At 41.7% G+C, this 20,496-nt stretch overlaps 1 protein-coding gene across 1 annotated transcript in view; it reads left to right on the top strand.

Moving 5' to 3' along the window:
• TMEM132D (transmembrane protein 132D) overlaps positions 1-20,496 on the top strand; it is an 824,298-nt gene that overhangs the window by 353,647 nt on the left and 450,155 nt on the right. The window contains exon 3 of the mRNA XM_054444603.2: positions 18,892-19,038. Coding sequence (XP_054300578.1) covers positions 18,892-19,038 — 147 coding nt within the window. The remainder of the gene's footprint in view (positions 1-18,891; positions 19,039-20,496) is intronic.

Raw genomic sequence — 20,496 nt, 5'->3', positions numbered from 1 at the left:
ATCTGGAAAATTATCTGTTCTACTCAATTAATCCTTCTCATGACAACCAGGTCAATTTGTCTCTTATATAATCAGAGCTGGGTAAGCATCCACATATTCTTATTCCAGCTTTTAGTTTGTGTGTTTATATCCTAACAGGAAAGAGAGCCAGAGAAGGTTTTCCTGAGACACAGTTTATCCAGGTTAGTCCTCAGTAACAAGCAACCTGTTCGTGTTTTGAGGCCGACAATGTTTACTTCCCTCACACATTACAGACTTGCTGAGGTCTTGCTTAGATTGTCCTCAGCAAGGGCATGAGCTAACAGAGCGGGCACCTCTGAGAACATTTATGATCACAAGGGGTAAAGGAAAAGATGACATAACAAGGCTTTATTCCTTCTAGCTTCCACCAAAGGTGACAAACAGGCCTTCAGCTCACAGTTCATTGGCCAAACACATGACCATGCCCAAAGTCAAAGGGAGTGGGGAAGTGGATTAGTCCATTCTCACGCTGCTGATAAAGACATACCTGAGACTGGGTAATTTATAAAGAAGAAGAGGTTTAATGGACTCACAGTTCCACATGGCTGGGGAGGCCTCACAATCATGGCAGAAGGCAAAGGAGGAGTAAAGTCACGTCTTACATGGTATCAGGCAAGAAAGAATGAGAACCAAGCCAAAGGGGTTTCCTCTTACAAAACTGTCAGATCCCATGAGACTTATTCACTACCACGAGAACAGTAGGGGGGAAATCACCTCATGATTCACTTATCTCCCACCAGGTCCCTCCCACAACACGTGGAAATTATAGGAGCTACAATTCAAGATGAGATTTGGGTGGGGACACAGGCAAACTATATCAGGAAGTGAATTGCACTGTTTGTCTGGAGGAAATGGTGATACAATTCTCACCAATCACCTCACCCAGTGAGTGATGTGAAATTTCAGAGGTGCTCCTTTCTTTCACATGTCCGGCAGTCTACTCAGGTGAGCTAAGGAGATATCCAGTTTTTGGAAGCTTTTTAAATAATCTGTTTTCTTGTTTGTAAAATGAGAAAGGAGGTCGTTTGTTGAAATACTTAAATGTGCTTTCTCTTCTGCATTTCTGAGTAAACCACTTTCTTCTTGGCCAGTCCAACACATCCATTCACCTGGGTGGGGAAGGGGTGGTAGGATTGACTTCCTCACCCCCCTTGATGTTAGGTGAGGTCACATGTGAAGTGTGAGCCAAAGAGGCATGTGTCAAATTCAGGTGGGAGCTCTGCAGGTGTCAGCAGGCTCTTCTGTGATGTTGGATAGCTGGTTCTACAGCAGGAAGTTGAAGAGAAAAAGAACAGGCCATTACCTAGGTCCTAATATCCAATATGGGATTTTCATCCTCAGCAGGAAAGTTGACTTGAAAGCCAGATTTTATGGCGTGACTGAGAGGAGGATCTCTTGAAAAATCTTCCTATTCTTTCCCTTTTTAATAGACCATAAGGGAGACCTAGCAGATTACATTAATAGATTTTATTATACTCTAAGGGCAGGGAGGAGGAGAACAGGATGGGTAAAGATCAAACCCCAGCTCTGCAGACATAAATTCAGGCCTGAGGGACTGTGGAAAGAGAGAAGGGAGGAGAGTGCTGCGGACTGCCTCCAGCACCGAGTGAAGGAGGTGTCTCCCCTGCCCCTGATGGGGCAGAGACCCTAATCTGGGAGAGGGATATAGGCAGGAACCCCAAGGCCAGGCCTCCACTCTAAGTAATCTGAGTTCTGGAAGGAAATTGCCCCATAGGGTGATTAAGCAACAACTAAATACGCAGGGTTTATTGAAGCTGGATCTAAATTCCTATCAGCATAGGCTGACTCTACTCTGTAGCCTGGCGATATCCATGTACTCAGATCCGTGCGCCCTATGAAGAGACGGGAAATAGGGCACAAATTGTCACGTTTGCCAGGAGAGACCCTCCAGTGACCAAAACTAACAGCACAGCATAGTGTGTAAGAGCAGAGCTCCTGGAGTCGGCCGCCCGCTAGCTGTGTGACCTGGAGCAAGCTACTCAAACTCTCTGTGCTGCAGAGAACTTAATCTGTAACATGGGGTAAAACTTCTTTTCATAACAACTCTTGCAAAGTTGTACCAGTTTTCAGACAAGACTCTTTTAGTAGGGTATTGATTTTTCACTCCAAAAGCACACTATGAGAAGTGCTAGTTCAACATTACAGGTTTAAGCAATTTACTCATCTCACACTTTCTAGTTGGAGAACATCCTGTAGAACAACATTTTAATTGTGCACCGTGTTTGGGTGGAAATGGCATCCATGAAAGGCTGCCCAGTGAAGTTTGCAGAGAACCCACTGAAATGACCAGTGTTGTGGGTTCATCTGTGCTCCCGAAAATGCCCTCATCCCTTGTACCTGTGAATGTGACCTTCTCTGCAGGTTTAATTAGGTTCAGATGAGGTCACACTTAGTTAGGGTGGGCCCTAAACCCAAAGTCCAGTGTTCCTTTGAGAAAGCCACGTGGCCAGGCACCATGGCTCACTCCTGTAATCCCAGCACCTTGGGAGGCCGAGGCAGGAGGATCGCTTGAGCCCAGGAGTTTGAGGCTGCAGTGACCTATGATTGAACCAATTCACTCCAGGCTGGGCAACAGAGTGAGACCCCACCTCTAGAAAAAATTTAAAAAGGAAGGCCCCGTGAAGACACAGACATGCTGGAAGACAGCTGTGTAATCATGGAGGCAGAGACGAGAGTGATGCTGCCCCGGGCGAGGAATGCCAAGGAGTGCTGGTTGCCACCAGAAGCGGAGGCAGCAATGAGAGGATTCTTCCCTAGAGCCCCAGAGGAAGCAAGGCCTTGAGAGATAGTGATTTCTAATTTCTAGCCTCCTGAACTGTGAGAAAATCAATTTCTTTTGTTTTATGCCACCCAGTTTGTGGGAATTTGTTATGGCAAGGCTAGAAAACTAACATAACCTGTATACATCCTAATTAGCTTATTAATAAACTGTATGGAAATAGATGGTTCTAAGCTGCTTGCAAAGATGTCTTTCAGAATCTCCAAAATTCTCCTTGCAATGCTAGCTACGCTTGTCTACAGCTTTTTTCTTTTCTTTTTTTTTGAGACGGAGTATCACTCTGTTGCCCAGGCTGGAGTACAGTGACATGATCTCGGCTCACTGCAACCTCCACCTCCCGGGTTCAAGCAATTCTCCTGCCTCAGCCTCCTGAGTAGCTGGGATTACAGGCATACGCTACCACGCCTGGCTAATTTTTTTTATTTTTAGTAGAGATGGAGTTTCGCCATGTTGGTCAGGCTGGTCTCGAACTCCTGACCTCGTGATCCACCTGCCTTGGAGCTTTCTTCTTAATTTAAATCCTAACCTTGCAATGGATCCTCTCCTCACTTGCTGTGAATTACTGGGGCTTGACAATGTTAATATACGTGCTCTAAAGGAGAATGCAGGTATAGCTTAGGTTTCTAATGTCTAGGGAGCTGCCTATTTGAAATGGAAACCATCATAATCTTTCCTATTAACATGAATAATATACACATGCAGACATATATTTTCAACAGCATTTCATTTAGCAACAGGGTTTCAGGAATGAATCAAAGTTGTTATTTTATTCATATGAGAAAAAACAAGTGGATGTTTGAAGCTTTTTTGGTACATGACAAGGGTTGTATAAACATTTGTTAAATAAAATAAGCACATTGTTGGTTATGATTGCAGGGCAGAGTAACTGGGCATTGGGACAGGGGGCAGTCAGGCCAGTGGAAGTCTTAACCAGACTTTGAGGATCCCATAACACAAATGAAACCCCAGGGGATCCCAGCCACTGGCTTCTGCAGAAGATGCTAACAGAGTGCCCCATTGCACCTGTGATGATCGAACCCCACGCTAGCTCAGACAACCTGAGAACAGACAGTGCAGACGTCCAAGAGGCACCTGGACATGTCCCTCCTTCTGCTGTGATTTGCATGTAGACCACGTTCCTCCTCATATTCCTGGTCCTCTTGCTGGAGAGAAGAGAGGCAGCTCCGAGAGACGGTTTTACCTGAAGAGTTAAACCAAGTGTTCTCGCTAGAGTGGAACTACCCTATTGAATGAACATTTAGTTTTGTTCCCACTTCACTGTAAGATGGGAACTTGTGTAAGAAGGCTCAGAAGTTGTAAAGACAGCAAGAAACCACACTTAACTCTCTACACCTAAACGGATGCTTTCAGCTGATGGTGTCGGAAAATGGTTAAACTCATAGAAGTCTCAGTTATGCAAGATGCATAAGCTCTAGAGATCCACAGCACAGCACTGTGCCTATAGTCAGCAGTACTCTACTGTGCACCTAAAAATGTGTTGAAGGCATAGATTTCATGTTAACAGTTCTTACCACAATGAAATATAAATACTAAAAATATAATAAAAGAAAAAGTAAAAATAAATGAAAAATAAAAGAAAAAATTCTAACTTGAAACGATTAAAACATTTAAAAAGTGGGCTAGCAGAGAACTGGATGTCTCCTGTAACAAAAGACAGGCATAGATCTTGCTTCAGGAATGGTTGAATCCAGGGCCCCAATGCCAGTAGGACTTGATTTTTTTCCCTTCCCATAGGCTGACTTCATGCTCAGCCTCTTCATGGTGCAGTAGATCAAATCTCACACTCTCCCAAGTCAAGTCAGGAATGAGGAAGCTGGGAAGGAGGGGGGTAATAATTTTCTTGCCACTCCTGGAAAATTCCCAAGATTCATCAATATGTTTGGACCCAATCACAGTGACCAGAAAGGAGAAAACTGATCATTGTCAGAGGCCAGCCTCATTGGATGCATTGAGCCAAGGCTGTTGCCCAAAGTGGATACTGTGAACGCAAACCACAAGTCGCTTAGGGATGCGGCTGTTGTAAAGGAAGCTATCCTGAGGTTGCTGGTGTGGTGTTCTGACTCAGTCACCCCGAAGTCTGTGAAAACACATTTGCCAGTTATCATAGTCTCAGAGAACTACCAATGTGGGTCGTCACTCACATAACTGACTGATGAGTGTTACTTTTAATCTTTAGGAGAAATGTTGTCCCAAAGTCTGGTAGCACCTTTTGATAGTCTTCTGTGAGTTTTTATTTTTTCCTTTCTCTTGTTTTTCTCTTCATTTCTTTTCTTTCTGCAAACTGAAAGGTTATCTTTAAAAATGTGCTAACAGAAGTGGTTCTTACTGAAATATGTGGTATTAGGATATTCCTGAAAATGAAGCAATAGGAAGAAAATAGCCCTACCAGATATTAAAATATGTCATAAGCTATTGTGTTTAAAGCATTTAGGGACTGGTGCATGAGAAGGCAGACAGATTAATAAAAGCGAGTGGATAGTCCAAGAAAATAAGCCTAAAAACACAAATAAACTTAGTATATTTTACCAATGGCATTTATGCCAACGGGTACTGGATGAATCATTTAATAAATATTGTGATTTTAAAAACCATACAGGATCTTTATTTCATGCTAAAACAAATTCCAAATGGACCAAGGGATTTTCCTTACAAATCAATTTCCTAATAAACAATAAAAACAAGACTAAGAAAGCAACAGGGAAATGGACAAAGGATTTGAACAGATGTTTAATTTAAAAACAAAAATTCAAAGATAAGTATGTGAAAAAATGTTCAATATCACTCAGACTTAATGAAATACTGTGTTCATCAGAATTGTGTTCATCAGAATTGTAAAGATCAAAAAGAAAACAAGGACTTTAAGACACTGTCAGTGGATATAAACGTGGGTAGGATCTTTCTGAATGGCAGTTTCACAAGTGCTATACAAATTGAACACATGCATCTCTTTTGACTTGGCAATTCCTTTTTTAAGAATTTATCCTACACATATATGTGTGTGCAGAGTTGTGTGGACATGGCAGTTTCCTGAAGCACTTGCTATGGTATCAAAGATTAAGAACCACCTCTGTGTCCATCAAGGGGGCACCAGTCAAGCAGATTTTGCTCAAATACTAGCACACAATGGATTAGTATGTGTAGAAAAAAGAATGCAGCGGATCTATAAATGCTTTATATCAATACATTCCCAAGATATGTTTTTATGTATATATTTATATGGATGGCCTTAGCTTACGGTGGTTCAACTTATAATTATTTTACAATAGTGCTAAAGTGATAAGCATCCAGTGAAAACCATACTTGGACTACCCATGGCACCATTCTGTTTTTCACTTTCAGTAGAGTTTTCAATAAATTATATGAGACATTCAACACTGTAGATGATTTTGCCAAACTTTAAGCTAATAGAAGCACCCTGGGCATGCTTACAGTAGGCCAGACTAAGCTCTGATGTTCACTAGGTAGAGTGTAGAATGCATTTTCAATTATGATATTTTCAACTTACAGTAAGTTTTATTAGAATGTAACCTCATCATAAGTTGAGGAATATCTATCTATCTATCTATCTATCTATCTATCTATCTATCTATCCATCTATCTATCCATCCATCCTTATATCCATCCATCCACCCACTCATCCACCCACCCATCCACCCACCCACTCATCCATCCATCCATCCATCCATCCATCCATCCATCCATCCATCCATCCACCCACCTACCCACCCACCCACTTACTCACCCACCTACTCATCCATCCATCCATCCACCCACTCATCCATCTATCCACCCACCCACCCACCCACTCACCAACTCATCCATCCATCCACCCACCCATTCATCCATCTGTCCATCTGTCCATTCATCCATCCACCTATCCATCTATCCATCTATCCATCTATCTATCAATCTACTGTCATGCATTGCTTAATGACAGGAGTACACTCTGAGAAATGTGTCATTAGGTGATATTGTCATTTTGCAAACATCATGGAGTACACAAACATAGGTGGTATACCCTACTCCACAGCTAGACTGTATGGTATAGCCTATTGCTCTAGGCTGTAAACCTATATAGCATGTGCCTGTTCTAAAACTATAGGTAACTGTAACACAATGGTAAATATCTGTGTGTCTAAACAAATCTAAACATAGAAAAGGTACAGTAAAAATACAATATTATAATCTTATGGGACCATCGTTGTACATGCAGTTAATTGATGACTAAAACGTTGTGCAGTGCATGACTGTGTGCATGTACGTATATGCATGTGTGTATATATATATTATATATATTGTATATGTATTGTATATATATTGTATATATATTATATATTATATATTATATGTATATATAATATGTATTATATGTTATATGTATATATAACATATAATACGTTATATGTATATATAATATATATAATACGTTATATGTATATATAATATATATAATACGTTATATGTATATATAATATATATTATACGTTATATGTATATATAATATATATTATACGTTATATGTATATATATTATGTTATATGTATATATAATATATATTATATGTTATATGTATATATAATATATATTATATGTTATATGTATATATAATATATTATATGTAATGTATATTATATACTATATATAATATATAGTATATAATATATATATAATATATATTGTATATAATATATATTATATATATTATATATACCTACATATACATATATAGTATAACTGTGTGTACAGTGTGTTGTCGTTGGTGTACATATATTTTAAATCCATGTATCTAAGTATGTTAATCTCTGAGAAAATGTCCCACTAAACTCAGAAGTTTGACGATAGATGTCTGTAGCAAGAGGAACTTCTCTTGTATCCCCATTCATGCCATTTGAATATTTATAATGTTTCTATACTATTTTTCAATGAAAAATTGTTAATAAAAAAATTAACCTCCCAAAAGACGTCCCTGAGAATTTAGGTTTGTTAACCATAGTTCCACTTTTGATTTAGAATGCCTTCTTTAATTAGAGAAGTATATTTAAGCAATTTCTCTAAAACACTGGTAACCATGAAGGCTGAGAAAATAGCAATACAGTTGAATTATGTAATGTGATGAAATTAGGGGGTTATGGTTCTTAACAGACAGTAAAATTAGGTCTTATCCTAAACCCTGAAAACTAGACACATCTCAGCCCCCTGTGAATCGTGGAGCCCTGGGAACATGGAAGTTAGTTGAGTGTTCTGAAATAGTAGGTGCTGGGGAGGCCCCCTGAGCTGCTTGTCTGCAAATATTTGTCCTGCTGGCTCTGCTGAGATGATTGACTTGGCTACATTTGGAACTTATGAGGCTGATTAGAACTTTGAGCTCACATCTGATATCTCCCATTGGAGGTAAGGATCATGTTTTGTTTCTTTTTGTTTTGTTTTGCTTTGTTTTTGTTTGTTTGTGTTTAAGAAGAGTCAGGGCTTTGGTTAGTTATTGCGTGGATGAGATGGAAAAAGAGTAACCTTTTATTCAGATAGTCAGGGCATCCAGGTTCCTATGTAACGAAGAAGATAATAGTAATAATAATCATCATAGCTAAAATCGATTTTCTACCAGACACCGTGTTAAGGACTTGACATGGCTTAGGGTTCATTATGTGCAACAGGAACGAGACTCTGGTTTTGCATGTCTGCTGGTTTATTTGACGACCCCATGATGGGAGACTCAGTGACATGCGAAGAATGAGGCTGCCACATTCCAATCATTGACATGTGGGCAGTTCAGAATGTGTTGTCATTTATCGGTTTAGTATCAATGAGGCAAACAGTTTGTTCTGTGTTTCTGGAAATGGTGATGAACGAATGCAGGTCCCTCTAACCTCTCTCGCCATCCCCTCCCAATTTAGCCATCCATTTCTGGGAGGGTGTGTTGAGGGGTGCAGCCTATATCAAAGTTCTGTTTTTCCAAATGAGAAAACCTGGTCTGCATGGAGTCATAACGATTCCTACGAATCCGTAGACAACGTTCCCACATAACAATTTGTAAAATATTTAAATAACATCCTTGACTGTTTTTGGGTGGTGGTTTGTGTTCAGTAGGAACAAGGAGAGTTCTTTCTCCAGTCCCATATTAGGCAGAGGGCAAATCAGGCATAAAAGACATCTGTGTATGTCTACGTATTTCCCTTCTGCCTGCCTGCGTGTGTTCCTTGCTGGCTTTACCGTTTTTCAGAAACATGAGTAATAAAGTAAGGTGAGTGGTTCTAAGTAGCCGCTCCTTACACTGAGCCCTCTGACCTCTTGCTTTGCTTTGTTTCTTTATGGAACTTATCAGTGTAATAAATGTGTGCATGCATGCGTTCTGTCTCCCCCACTAGAATGTTAGTTCTATGGCAATAGAAAACATATGTTTCTTCTCACCTCCGTATCCAGTGTGTGAAGAGTATCTGAAAAGAGGGAGCACTCAAAAAGTGTTGAACGAAGCTGACCACAGTGATAGCTCATGCCTGGAATCCCAGCACTTTGGCAGGCCAAGGCAGGAGGGTTGCTTGAAGCCAGTTTGAGACCCAGCCTGGGCAGCATAATGAGACCCCATCTCTGCAAAAAAATTAAAGTATTTGTTGAATGAGGCTGGCATGGTGGCTCACACCTGTAATCTCATTACTTTAGGAGGCCAAGGTGGCAGGTGGATCACTTGAGGCCAGGAGTTCGAGACCAGCCTGGCCAGCATAGTGAAACCCCATCTCTACTAAAAATACACAAAATTAGCTGGGGGTAGTGGCACACACCTGTAATCCCAGCTACTCAGGAGACTGAGGCAGGAGAATTGCTTGAACCAGGGAGGTGGAGGTTGCAGTGAGTGGAAATTACACCAGTGCACTCCAGCCTGGGTGACAGAGCAGGACTCTGTCTCAATTAAAAAAAAAAAAAAAAATGTTTGTTGAATGAATCAGTGAACGAACGAACACACCCAGAGGCAGATTGGTTTACTCTCCTTGAATTACTCACTTCAGTCCTTTATAGCCACGGATTATTATTTACTTATTTTTAGTAGGGGAGGGGCATTGACTTCAGAGCCTCTAACAGCTGGTGTCCCTGTCCATCGCGCTGGCACAGCTCCTGGCTGGTGTGCAGCCCCTTCTCCCTGTTTCTACTCATCCCACATCTCCCATGAACTAGCTAGCACCTGTAGGAACGCCTGGCCTCGGGGACCCTTCTCATGCACTGACTGTCAGGAGGGAAACCAGCTGCTTGGAAAGACTAAAGACGATGTGCAGAAAGCATGTAGCTCTAAGATGGCTTTTAAAAGCCATTGAACATCTGTCTGTGCTGGCAATTAAAAAAAAAAAAAAGCCCACAGACTAGGCTTAATGGAGTGAAATAGGTGGATTCAGAGGTACTCCAGGAGAGTCAGGAGGTCCCCAAAGCCAGCAGCCAACCTGGCCGGAGACTTGACACCACGCTTGGCTCACCCTCTGGGCCGTGTCACTTGCCCTGTGCCTTTGGTCGTTCTCCCCACTGGACTCCCCTGAGTTGGCAGGTGGCTGGCCCGTTTCTGGCTTTGAGCTGCTTTGTCTCTTGAGCTGGTAGAGAAAGGAGACCAGGATGATCTGTGATCAAAGCAGCATGTTTAATATACAGTAGTATCCTTTAATCCAAGGTTTTGCTTTCTGGGGTCCGAAAACATTAAATGGAAAATTCCAGACGGGGCACGGTAGCTCACGCCTGTAATCCCAACACTTTGGGAGGCTGAGGCAGGCAGATCACTTGAGCCCAGGAGTTTGAGATCAGTCTGGGCAACGTGGTGAAATCCCATCTCTGCTAAAAGAAAAACAAAAAATAAAAAAAATTGGCCAGTGGTGGGCTCCTGTAGTCCCAGCTACTTGGGAGGCTGAAGCAGGAGAATGGTGTAAACCCAGGAGGTGGAGCTTGCAGTGAGCTGAGATCGTGCCACTGCACTCCAGCCTGGGTGACAGAGTGAGACTCTGTCTCAAAAAAAAAAAAAAAAAAAAAAGAAAAAATTAGCCAAATGTGGTGGCTAACACCTGTAGTCCCAGCTACTTGGGATGCTGAGCTGGGAGGATTACTGGAGCCTGGGATGCAGAGGTTGCAGTGAGCCAAGGTCGTGCCACTGCACTCCAGCCTGGGTGACAGAGTAAGAGTCTGTCTCAAAAAAAATCCAGAAATAAACATTTCACGAGTTTTAAATTGCATGCCATTCTGAGTAGTGTGATGAAATCTTGTGCCGCCAGCCCCATCCTTTCTGGACGTGAATCATTCCTTTGTCCTGTACTCGCAACGCTCCTGCATGAGATACCTGCCCCCTTATCACCGACATGGTCTCCTCCTGACATCCAGCCGTTGACATCAAGACTCGCAGCTCCAGGATCACTTGCAGCAGAGGACGCTCCTTCTGACCTATCGCCAGGGGTCACTAGTAGCCAATGCTCCTTCTGACCTATCGCCAGGGGTCACTAGTAGCAGAACGCTGCATCACAGGGCCTGTGCCAGTCACCTCCCTTCATCTTATTGTGCAGAAATTTTATTACCTCTCATTGTTATCCTAAGAAAAACGGTGAATACAGTGCAAGAAGGTATTTTGAGAGAGACCACATTGACATAACTTGTATTGCAGTATATTTTCATAATTGTTCTATTTTATTATTAATTATTGTTAATCTCCTCCTGTGTCTAATTTATAAATTAATTTATCATAGGTATGTGTAGAAAAAAACATAGTATGTATAGGGTTTAGTACTATACATGGTTTCATACATCCACTGGGGGTCTTGGACTGTATCCTCCAAGGATAGAGTGGGACTGCTGTCATCACAGCTACTGTGCCCAGCTGTGCAGGTTGTGTACTGCTCCACTGTATGAGGCCGCATTCATATCACACTCTATATGAATAAAACCTCCTGGGGTTGGCCAGTCACAAGTTGCATGGCCATATGGCAGCCCTCGGGCTGATCCTATTTATATAAAGTTATATATAAGAATGACTATAAGAATGACTAAATTATGGATAGCTTAGGTGTGAAGTGATGGAAGTTCGGGTGTTTTTTTTTTTTTTTTTTTTTTGCTTTCTTCCTTATATCTTTGTGTGCGTCCATTGATTCAGGCATTCATTCATTCTGAAGATATTTAACTTCCTCATTTACAGCTCATGTAAATCTCAGAAGTGACAGATGACATCGCTCTGCTTTAAATCTTTAGATGTCTTTTTGTCCTGGACAGTGTCTTCAAATGTTGGAATTTCACATAAAAGTCAAGATTTGTCTTTGGCGGCGCCTGGCCTGCGTGCCCTGTAGATGAGGCCAGGACTCTGCAGTTTGAGTTGTCAACGTTAGAGTATTTTGTGTTTTCTAATTAATGACAGGCTGAGCTTTGCTTCTAGGGATTTTAATGTTCTATTAATCCACCAGTTACTGAAAACTGTTCTCATCATTTTCCCTCAGTGCAGTGGAGGCCACACCCCCATGCCTCCCTGTTCTTGGCTTCTCCCTGTGGGGCTGTGGAGATTCCCCGTTTCTTCTGTGAACCAATTCCTCTTCTCTTTGGTCTCCTGGAACTATTCTCTACTTCCTTATGTCCGTTTAGAGCCCTTGTAACGCCTCACGGTTAGCAAGACAGCAAAAATGGGTTGCATTGAAGTCACAGGTCTTACTTCTAAATTTAACTTTACCCACCAGAAGGGCAGTGGGAAAACAGATTCCCTTGTACAAGTGAAGGTATGAACACTTAGAGCTGGCAGGAGTATTTAAGCCCCATGTGAATATTGATATGAACACTTAGAGCTGAGCTTCCTTGTAACATGGCTTCTGCTGCTGTGTGTCATGCACCCCGTTCTTGGGAATTAAAGGGTCTAGGGGATTCAAGTGGTCTCCTTTATCGTGGGGTGAGCATATCCTAAGGGGAATGTAAAATGATTCATTGGAGGATGAACTAAAATCAGGACTTGGCAACTGATTATTTTTAGTCTCAAGATTTAAAATGTGCATTTTCATGTATGTTTTGTAGCACGCATTATTTCAGTAGTCCAACCCATGGTTCAACTGTAAAGTTTATAAACATGAAAACCTATATAAAGGTTGCATATGAAATTTTTTTTTTTTTTTAGACAGAGTTTCACTCTGTCACCCAGGCTGGAGTGCAGTGGCACAATCTCGGCTCACTGCAACCTCCACCTCCTGGGTTCAAGCAATTCTCCCGCCTCAGCCTCCTGAGTAGCTGGGTGGGATTACAGGCATATACTACCACACCCAGCTAGTTTTATATTTTTAGTAGAGACAGGGTTTCTCCATCTTAGTCAGGCTAGTCTTGAACTCCCAGCCTCAGGTGATCTGCCCACCTCGGCCTCCCAAAGGGCTGAGATTACAGGCGTGAGCTACCGCGCCCGGCCGCATATGAAAATATTTTTACTGATAGGGGTGCATGACAAAGAAGTTGGAACCATATCATTCACATTGTTACTTTAGGTTTAGCTCTTTCTTCTGCGTCACTGTTGGTCTTTAACTGGCTATAGTGGAATAGTTACAAAGTAAGGAGACTTAGCAAATATATTCCAGTAATGGAAAGAGGGACCTAGTGTCTCCCAAAGTGAAAAGTGGGACATGATTCCTAAAATACTGACAGTGGCATTGTAAGCAGGCATATCCATGTAACTGCTGGCGAGAGCAGGGACAAGATGTCCAGATCGGGCTGGAAGTGGTTCATCATATAAGCAAAATGTTATGTGCTATATCAACATGTTGATTTAGTGGAAAGTGGCATTGTCATAAATTTGTTTTTCTGGTCAACTGGAAATTAGAAGCCAAGAGTGATTGCAAAATATGTTAATATAGCTATGACCTATAAAAAAATGAAGCTTATTTTATGCTCTGTCACTATTAATGAGAGAAAATAAGTAAGGAGACAAGGAGCAATTCAAGAAAGCTTTGCTGTGACCCCAAAGGGCATGTTTCCATCAATTAACTGGGAGGAATGCTATCACCAAATCTACATGCGTAAGAGTGTGGCCCCCTTTGGTGGGTGCACACTGTGTATTGTTCCATAGATCAAGCCTATATGGGACTCAAAAATGGAGATATCAGATTTTACCAGGATTTGATCTACTCAGAGACTATGTGGCCACATGAATCTCTGGGGGAGAAACATGTAGACAAATCTTTAATTTCAGAAGTCAGAGAAGCAGTCCAGAAGTTTGGATCTCTTCCTATCTTCCTTCCTCCAATTCCCTGGAATTCTACAGTCAGTTATTGATTAAAGCCAATATTAGCCTGCGGATAGCTGATTAGCCAATAATAGTTTCTAACAGGACTATGTTCATTATAAACAAATAGCCTGAGACTTACACACAATCCAAATTTCTCTTCTTGGGCTTTGAACTCTATATAGCAAAACTTCTCTCCCCGACCCTCTTCCTTTCTCTTTGCTCTCTCTGCCTCTTTCATTTTTTTCTAACACCACACACACATACACACACACAAACATACACACACATGCACACACAAATCTTAAATAAATCTCCCAACAAACAAAACACTGAAATTCCCCTTTATCCCACTTTTATATCATCAATTTTGCTTTCTGTCTCTATGCGTTCTTTATAGCACGCATTTGTATTAGTTCAGTAGCCCCAGTGTGAATTTCATACATGAATATGCCTGTATTCAGGTTGCATATTAAGAACACTTCCACTGACAAGATTGCGTAAGTAGGGAGTTTCTCTCTGGGGCAATGTTGTCATCAGCCTAAGTCTCTGTACACAGTGATTTGGAGAATGAACTCAAATTTATAGTCTTTAGGAGGCTGACACATCCCATCATTTGGAGTCCCCTGGTGGTTGTGGAGGAGGGAGATGCAAATCCTCCATCCAAATCCATCTCTCTTTCCACCATAGTGACAGGGTCACAGTGGGGATACGACTGTCCGGGTAAAAACTGACTTCCCAGCACTCGCTGCTCTTGCAGCCAGGTATGGCCATGAGACTAGGCTTCTTCCAATGGGAGGTGAATGAATCTGGGCATGCAGTGCCCACCTCACCTGCTTAAGGGGAAATCCCTGGCTCTGGTCTACTGCTCTTCCCTCTTTTTCTTGGCTAGGTTGGTCATGAGCACAGAGATAGTAGAAGTTTTAGATTAAAAACAGTAGAGATGCCTTTAGCCTTGATCCCTGAATGATTGAGTGGAACAGAGACACCCAACAACCTGGGTTACCAGCAATGGATGTTTACAGGAGGAGGAAATACATTTCCTTGTTCTTGAAGTCACTGAATCTTAGCCTCCACTTGTTATATAATTGGAAATGATCATAAATAAGTCAGGCTACGTTAAAGAAGGGACTGGATGGGAGGATGGGGAAAATTTATATGCCTAAAGGAAAGGCTGAGAACCAGATTCAGAAATGTTAGCTGTGTTAATTCCTGCAAACCAGAGAGAAGGAAGCAATAGACAGTTGTACCAGGACCACAAGGCTGGGTGAATTTCCCCCAACCTTTTTTATTTGCCGTGTCTCTTTGTTCAAGATTATATTCCAGAGAGAATCTTTCAGCTGGACTGGCTTAGGTCATGTGTCCACCTCTTGTCCAGGGTTGGAAGAAGAAACTCTTGACTTACAAGTCTGCCATGGTGGTATAGAATGGCAGGGGGGTGGGTCATATAAGCAAAATGAAGATGCTGCTACCCAGGAAAGAGATTGGGTATGGGGAGCAAAAGCAATAATTGCGCACCACATTTCTGAACCCTGGATGCTGTACTTGAAACTCTGTATGTGTGTGTATGTGTTTATAATACATACATATTCTACATTACATATACATACACATTATATTTATATATTTATTTATATATATATGTATATAAAATATACACAGTCCCTGCAGTTCTATTATGTTTTAAAAACACAACATACCCTTAACCCCAGGCAGGTTTTGTTGATATCCAATCACAGTGTGTGTGCATACTATGTGGAAAATTATGGCTTTCCCCCATCACCATGGTAGATATATTATTAAGCATAAATCTACAGCAAAGTATCTTCAGAAATCAAGTGCTATGTTTATCTCTGTGTAATGAGGCTGTCAGTGTAACCTGTATTTATTGAACCACAAGTAGGTTATAAAACTTCCATTAATGAATGTAAGTAACTCAGTTGTCATAAACAAAGGGAGAAATTAGTATTTGGTTCAGACCCAGTGGAGCCCAGTGGCATGTGTTCTAGGAACTACTTTAATGGTTCCAAATGGTGCCACTGACAGCTCTGAGATTCGTGCTTCAAAATTATTAACCCAATACACACTGTGTTCAGTAAATACCGTGTCTACTTCTCTGAAGAATGACTATCCAGTTTATTACGTACATTTTACTTGATATTCACACACAAGGATACCTCTTGAGTATGCCTTCTCCAATTCCGAAATCTAAAACATGCCCTAGAAATATGTGTTCTATTGTGAAAATGTTCTGTGTCTCTAAAAGACAATTCCCAGTGTCCTGTATAAAATTCCAGGAAAAAACATTTTTGCAGAAATAATGCTACCGACTATAGCTTCATTTGCTACAGTAGAATTATTAGCAACAAGTGTTGAATACTTCATGGGTTAAACAAGCCACTGTGTCCTTTCTTAAGAACTTGAAAAGGATTCATTGGAGAAGCATCATCTAAATTCCAAATAGCCTACTTATGAATAAAATTTCAGAAAAATATAAGCCCATTATGTATCAGAAAAGGCCTATGTACTGATATCTCCTGTATAATGAAAAGGTTGTCACAGCCAGGTTGATGACCTATTTATTTAAAGCAATGTTGATTCAATAAAATTCCACTGCAGAGTAATTGGGACAGCCTTTAGAATTCATCTTAATATAATAGTAGCTGTCCACAGCAGATTGTACTTTTGTTCGCTACCACGTCTTGGTTGCCTACAATTTAAATGAGTTTCTGCAAGGCAGGAATCACAACTATTCGCCGAGTGTCTCACCTGAGTATCTAGAAAGGTCAGATGGCTTTTTGGCATCTGCATGCAATTCCCAATTTTTAAACGACTGCATTCAAAGTGTTTGCATGCATAATGATTATTTAAAACATCAAACATGTATTTTCCCCCGTAGAAATAATGTTATACATGATGATCATTTTCTAAAAATGCTAACTTTTGCAGTAGGGCCACACCTCAGAAGCAATTCTTTCTCTCTTTGTGGACTCGCCAAATCAGTATGTGTGCTGGGGGTTCCTAAGACCACCCCCAGGTCCAGTGAGTCGCTAGGAGAACTCACAGGACTCAGCATGTGGTGAGAATCACTGCTCCGATGTATTAGCCAAGGAACGCAAAGCCCGGTCCGCAGAGGGAAAAGGCACAGGGGAGGAGACCAGGCTCACGCTCCCAGGAATCCTCTCCCCGTGGGGTCACGCAGGATGTGCTTAATTCCTCCAATTCCTCCAGCATATAGCTGGGACAGCACTGCCAGAGGAGCTCACCTGAGCCCAGGAGTTCAGGGTTTTCACTGGGGACTGCTCATGGGGGTACCCTCTGCCTGGCACGTACCAAAATTCTGTGCTCCTAGAAGACAACAAAGTGTCCAGCATAAACCACCTCATTTGCCCAGTCTAGGCACCGTGAGCCCCTCTGACCATGAGAAGGGAGGGAACTCTCCCCAAGTCCAAGTTCCCGGCCACCCTTGCCAGCAGGCTTTCCTAAGGAGGGCAGTCTCAAGCCTGCAGCCTCAGGTCTTTTCTGCACACTACATTTTAAAATTGTTTCCATTGGAAATAGTGTTCTTGGTGTTGGGGACCGACGTGTCCTGCTTTTTCTCAAAGCCCTGGTCCTATAAGTGTCGTCTCCCCCTCGCCTTTTGTCCCTCATATTAACAGCAGAAGATGGTCTCACTTTCTCCTCTGGCATGACAGAGAGGGATTTTGAGATGTAGGCTCTGGCGCCATTGCCTTATTGCATGTTTATATAGGCACAATGATTACAAGTCTGGAGGAACTCCAAGTTGGCCGCCCCCACCATCCTCTTCTGCCCAGGTACCATCAATGTGCTCCAGGTTCCCCTTGGTACTTTCGCTTCAAGACTTTTCCTATTTTCCACTGAAGGACTAAGAGAAAACACAGCAGGAAACATTAGCTTTTTCAAACTTCTAGGCCAGCTTGTAAATCAAAATCAAACTGTTTGCATTTTATTTTGTATTTTATTTATTATTATTTTTCTTTTGAGGCAGGATCTCACTTTGTCACCCAAGCTGGAGTGCTGTGGGTTGATCTCAGCTCACTGCAGCCTCCGCCTCCCAGGCTCAAGTGATCCTCCCACCTCAGCCTCCCAAGTAGCTAGGACTACAGGGGCACACCACCACACTCAAATAATTTTTGTATTTTTAGTCGAGATGGGGTTTCATTATTCTATGTTTCTTTTAGAAACTTGAATTGGAAAGAACATATGGAATGGAAAGCATACAGTAAGAAGACAAGATTATAAAAAGCAAACAGGACTGGGTGCAGTAGCTCCCACTTTAGGAGGCTGAGGCAGGTGGATCACTTGAGGCCATCATTGTTCCTTCCCCTATCTGAACCTCAGCCCCCTCATTTTGGGCTTAGAACCTTGCTAGGAAGATCAGAAAATATAGACATAATGTCTATCAATGCCTGGCACTGGGAGACATTCAATGAATGTGCGTTCTTATTTCAGTCTTTACTTTTGCATTTTCATTGCCTTTTTCTATTGAGTTTGGTCAGGCTGAGGGTTTTCAGGTAGTTTTGTATTTGTGTTTGGCTTGGCTTTATTTAAAGATACAAGCTAGTGCAACAACATTCTATTTCTTTCTGTAACTAATGTTTGCTGGCTGTCAGTCTACCATCTCTAGCTCTTTAGTAAAGGTAGGAAAAACTGAAAGAAATTAGGGCAGATGGCTTGGAAGGCGACTGCAAATTTGTGTTTAAATCCTAGTATACATGAGCTTACACCTGCAAGGCAACAGTGAGCAATTAAGCTCCCCGTGTTCCCAGAACCAGCATGACCCAGGGATTCCCCAGAGCTGACTCAGACCCACACGTGCTATCTCCAACAGGGCAAAGGTGAAGAAAGGCGTGAACATCATCGGCGTGCGAGCCAGCAGCCCTTCCATTTGGGATGTCAAGGAGCGCACAGATTATACTGGAAAGTATGCACCAGCTGTCATCGTTTGTCAGAAGAAAGCGGCTGGCTCGGAAAACAGGTGAGTCCCAAATGGCCTCCGATATATTCAGATCAGCTGCAAATGTGGCCCCTTTTTTTTTTTTTTTTCCTAGATTGCTAACAACCATTTCCACTGTGGTTTGCATTTGGTGTGTGTCATCTGTTCTCTCAGGGCCTCCAGGTAGATGAATGGAATCTTTCATTTGGGAAAGGTGGGCTATGATTCACAGCGGACCTACTTAAAACCCCAGCAGAGCACCATATCACCTGCAAGGACTGCACCATGCAGATGGAATTGGCCCACAAACCATGTTCCTCTTCAACAGGACCTCTTTGTTGGAGGTCATGTTGGAGTCCATGTTATTGGAGGAACTGAAACTCTGCACGTCTCATGAAACGGCCCATTTTGCAAGTGTTAGAAACCAGAGCCTATACGTCTCTCTTCACACGGGTGCATTCCACGTTTGCAGTGTATATTTAAATATCATGCATATGATTGTATTCATGGGCAGGCATTTTCTGATGGTACAGTGAACTATCTGCAGTAGAATTGCAGGGAATTGTGGATCACTCTAGGGAGAAATTAAAACCTGAATCTGTCTCTGATAGCCACCAAATTAGAAACAATCAATTCACAGGTGGGCAAAGGGAGGCTCGGAAACTCAGTAGTTCTTATTTTATTGCATTTTCTTGAAATCTCATTTGTGGCTCTGGGGATTTCCTAGTCTGGTCACATATTTTGGTTACCTGTATGTTGCTTTTTGCTCAGGATACTATTGAAAATTTCAACAATAATGAAAGGATGAATTCCGGTATGCCATGCATTATTTCTGGAGTACATTTTTAAACATCATAGCTCAGTGTTTGGAAAATATCCTTATTTTTTATTATTTATTTTAGCAGGGAGCTCAGGAATCTCAGCTGACTATTATGATTTCTTTGGCTTATTGCCAAGGAGCATTTGAAGCCAATGTGGGGATGATTTGATCTGGATTCTTTTCTGTACTTTGCTCGACATTGGTTTTTAGGAATTTGGATTATCAGCAGCTCTTGTTTTGGCCTTTCCTTTTTATTCTTGAAGATTTGCTTGTACAGCAAATGAGAGGGGAAAGAGAAAATCTATATTTGAGTTCAGTCTTAGATATGTATGTAGTGATATGCTTATGTAGTGATAGTGTGCCAAACTGGTGAACTGGATGAATTCATAGATACACACATTGAAACATGTCTGTACCAGTAATATAATTTGGAAATAAGGTGCTAGCTCAATAAAATATTTCTTTTGTGTTTTGTGGTTAGCAAAAATTGGGATAGATGGACATGTGGGTGGACGGATGGGTAGATGGATGGATGAATGGATAGATTGATGGGCAAATGGATGGATGGACCAGTGGATGGATGAGAGGGTGGATGAATAGATGTGTTTATTCTTTATCAGAAGAAAAGAATAAATTTAGAGGAAAGAATCTCAACCAGTGAACTTTTATTTTCTCTTGTG

This window comes from Pongo pygmaeus, chromosome 10 (genome assembly GCF_028885625.2).
Source record: "Pongo pygmaeus isolate AG05252 chromosome 10, NHGRI_mPonPyg2-v2.0_pri, whole genome shotgun sequence".
Taxonomy (NCBI): Eukaryota; Metazoa; Chordata; class Mammalia; order Primates; family Hominidae; genus Pongo; species Pongo pygmaeus.
The sequence above is the reverse complement of the archived record's forward strand: the minus strand, read 5'-3'. Positions and strand labels throughout refer to the sequence as shown.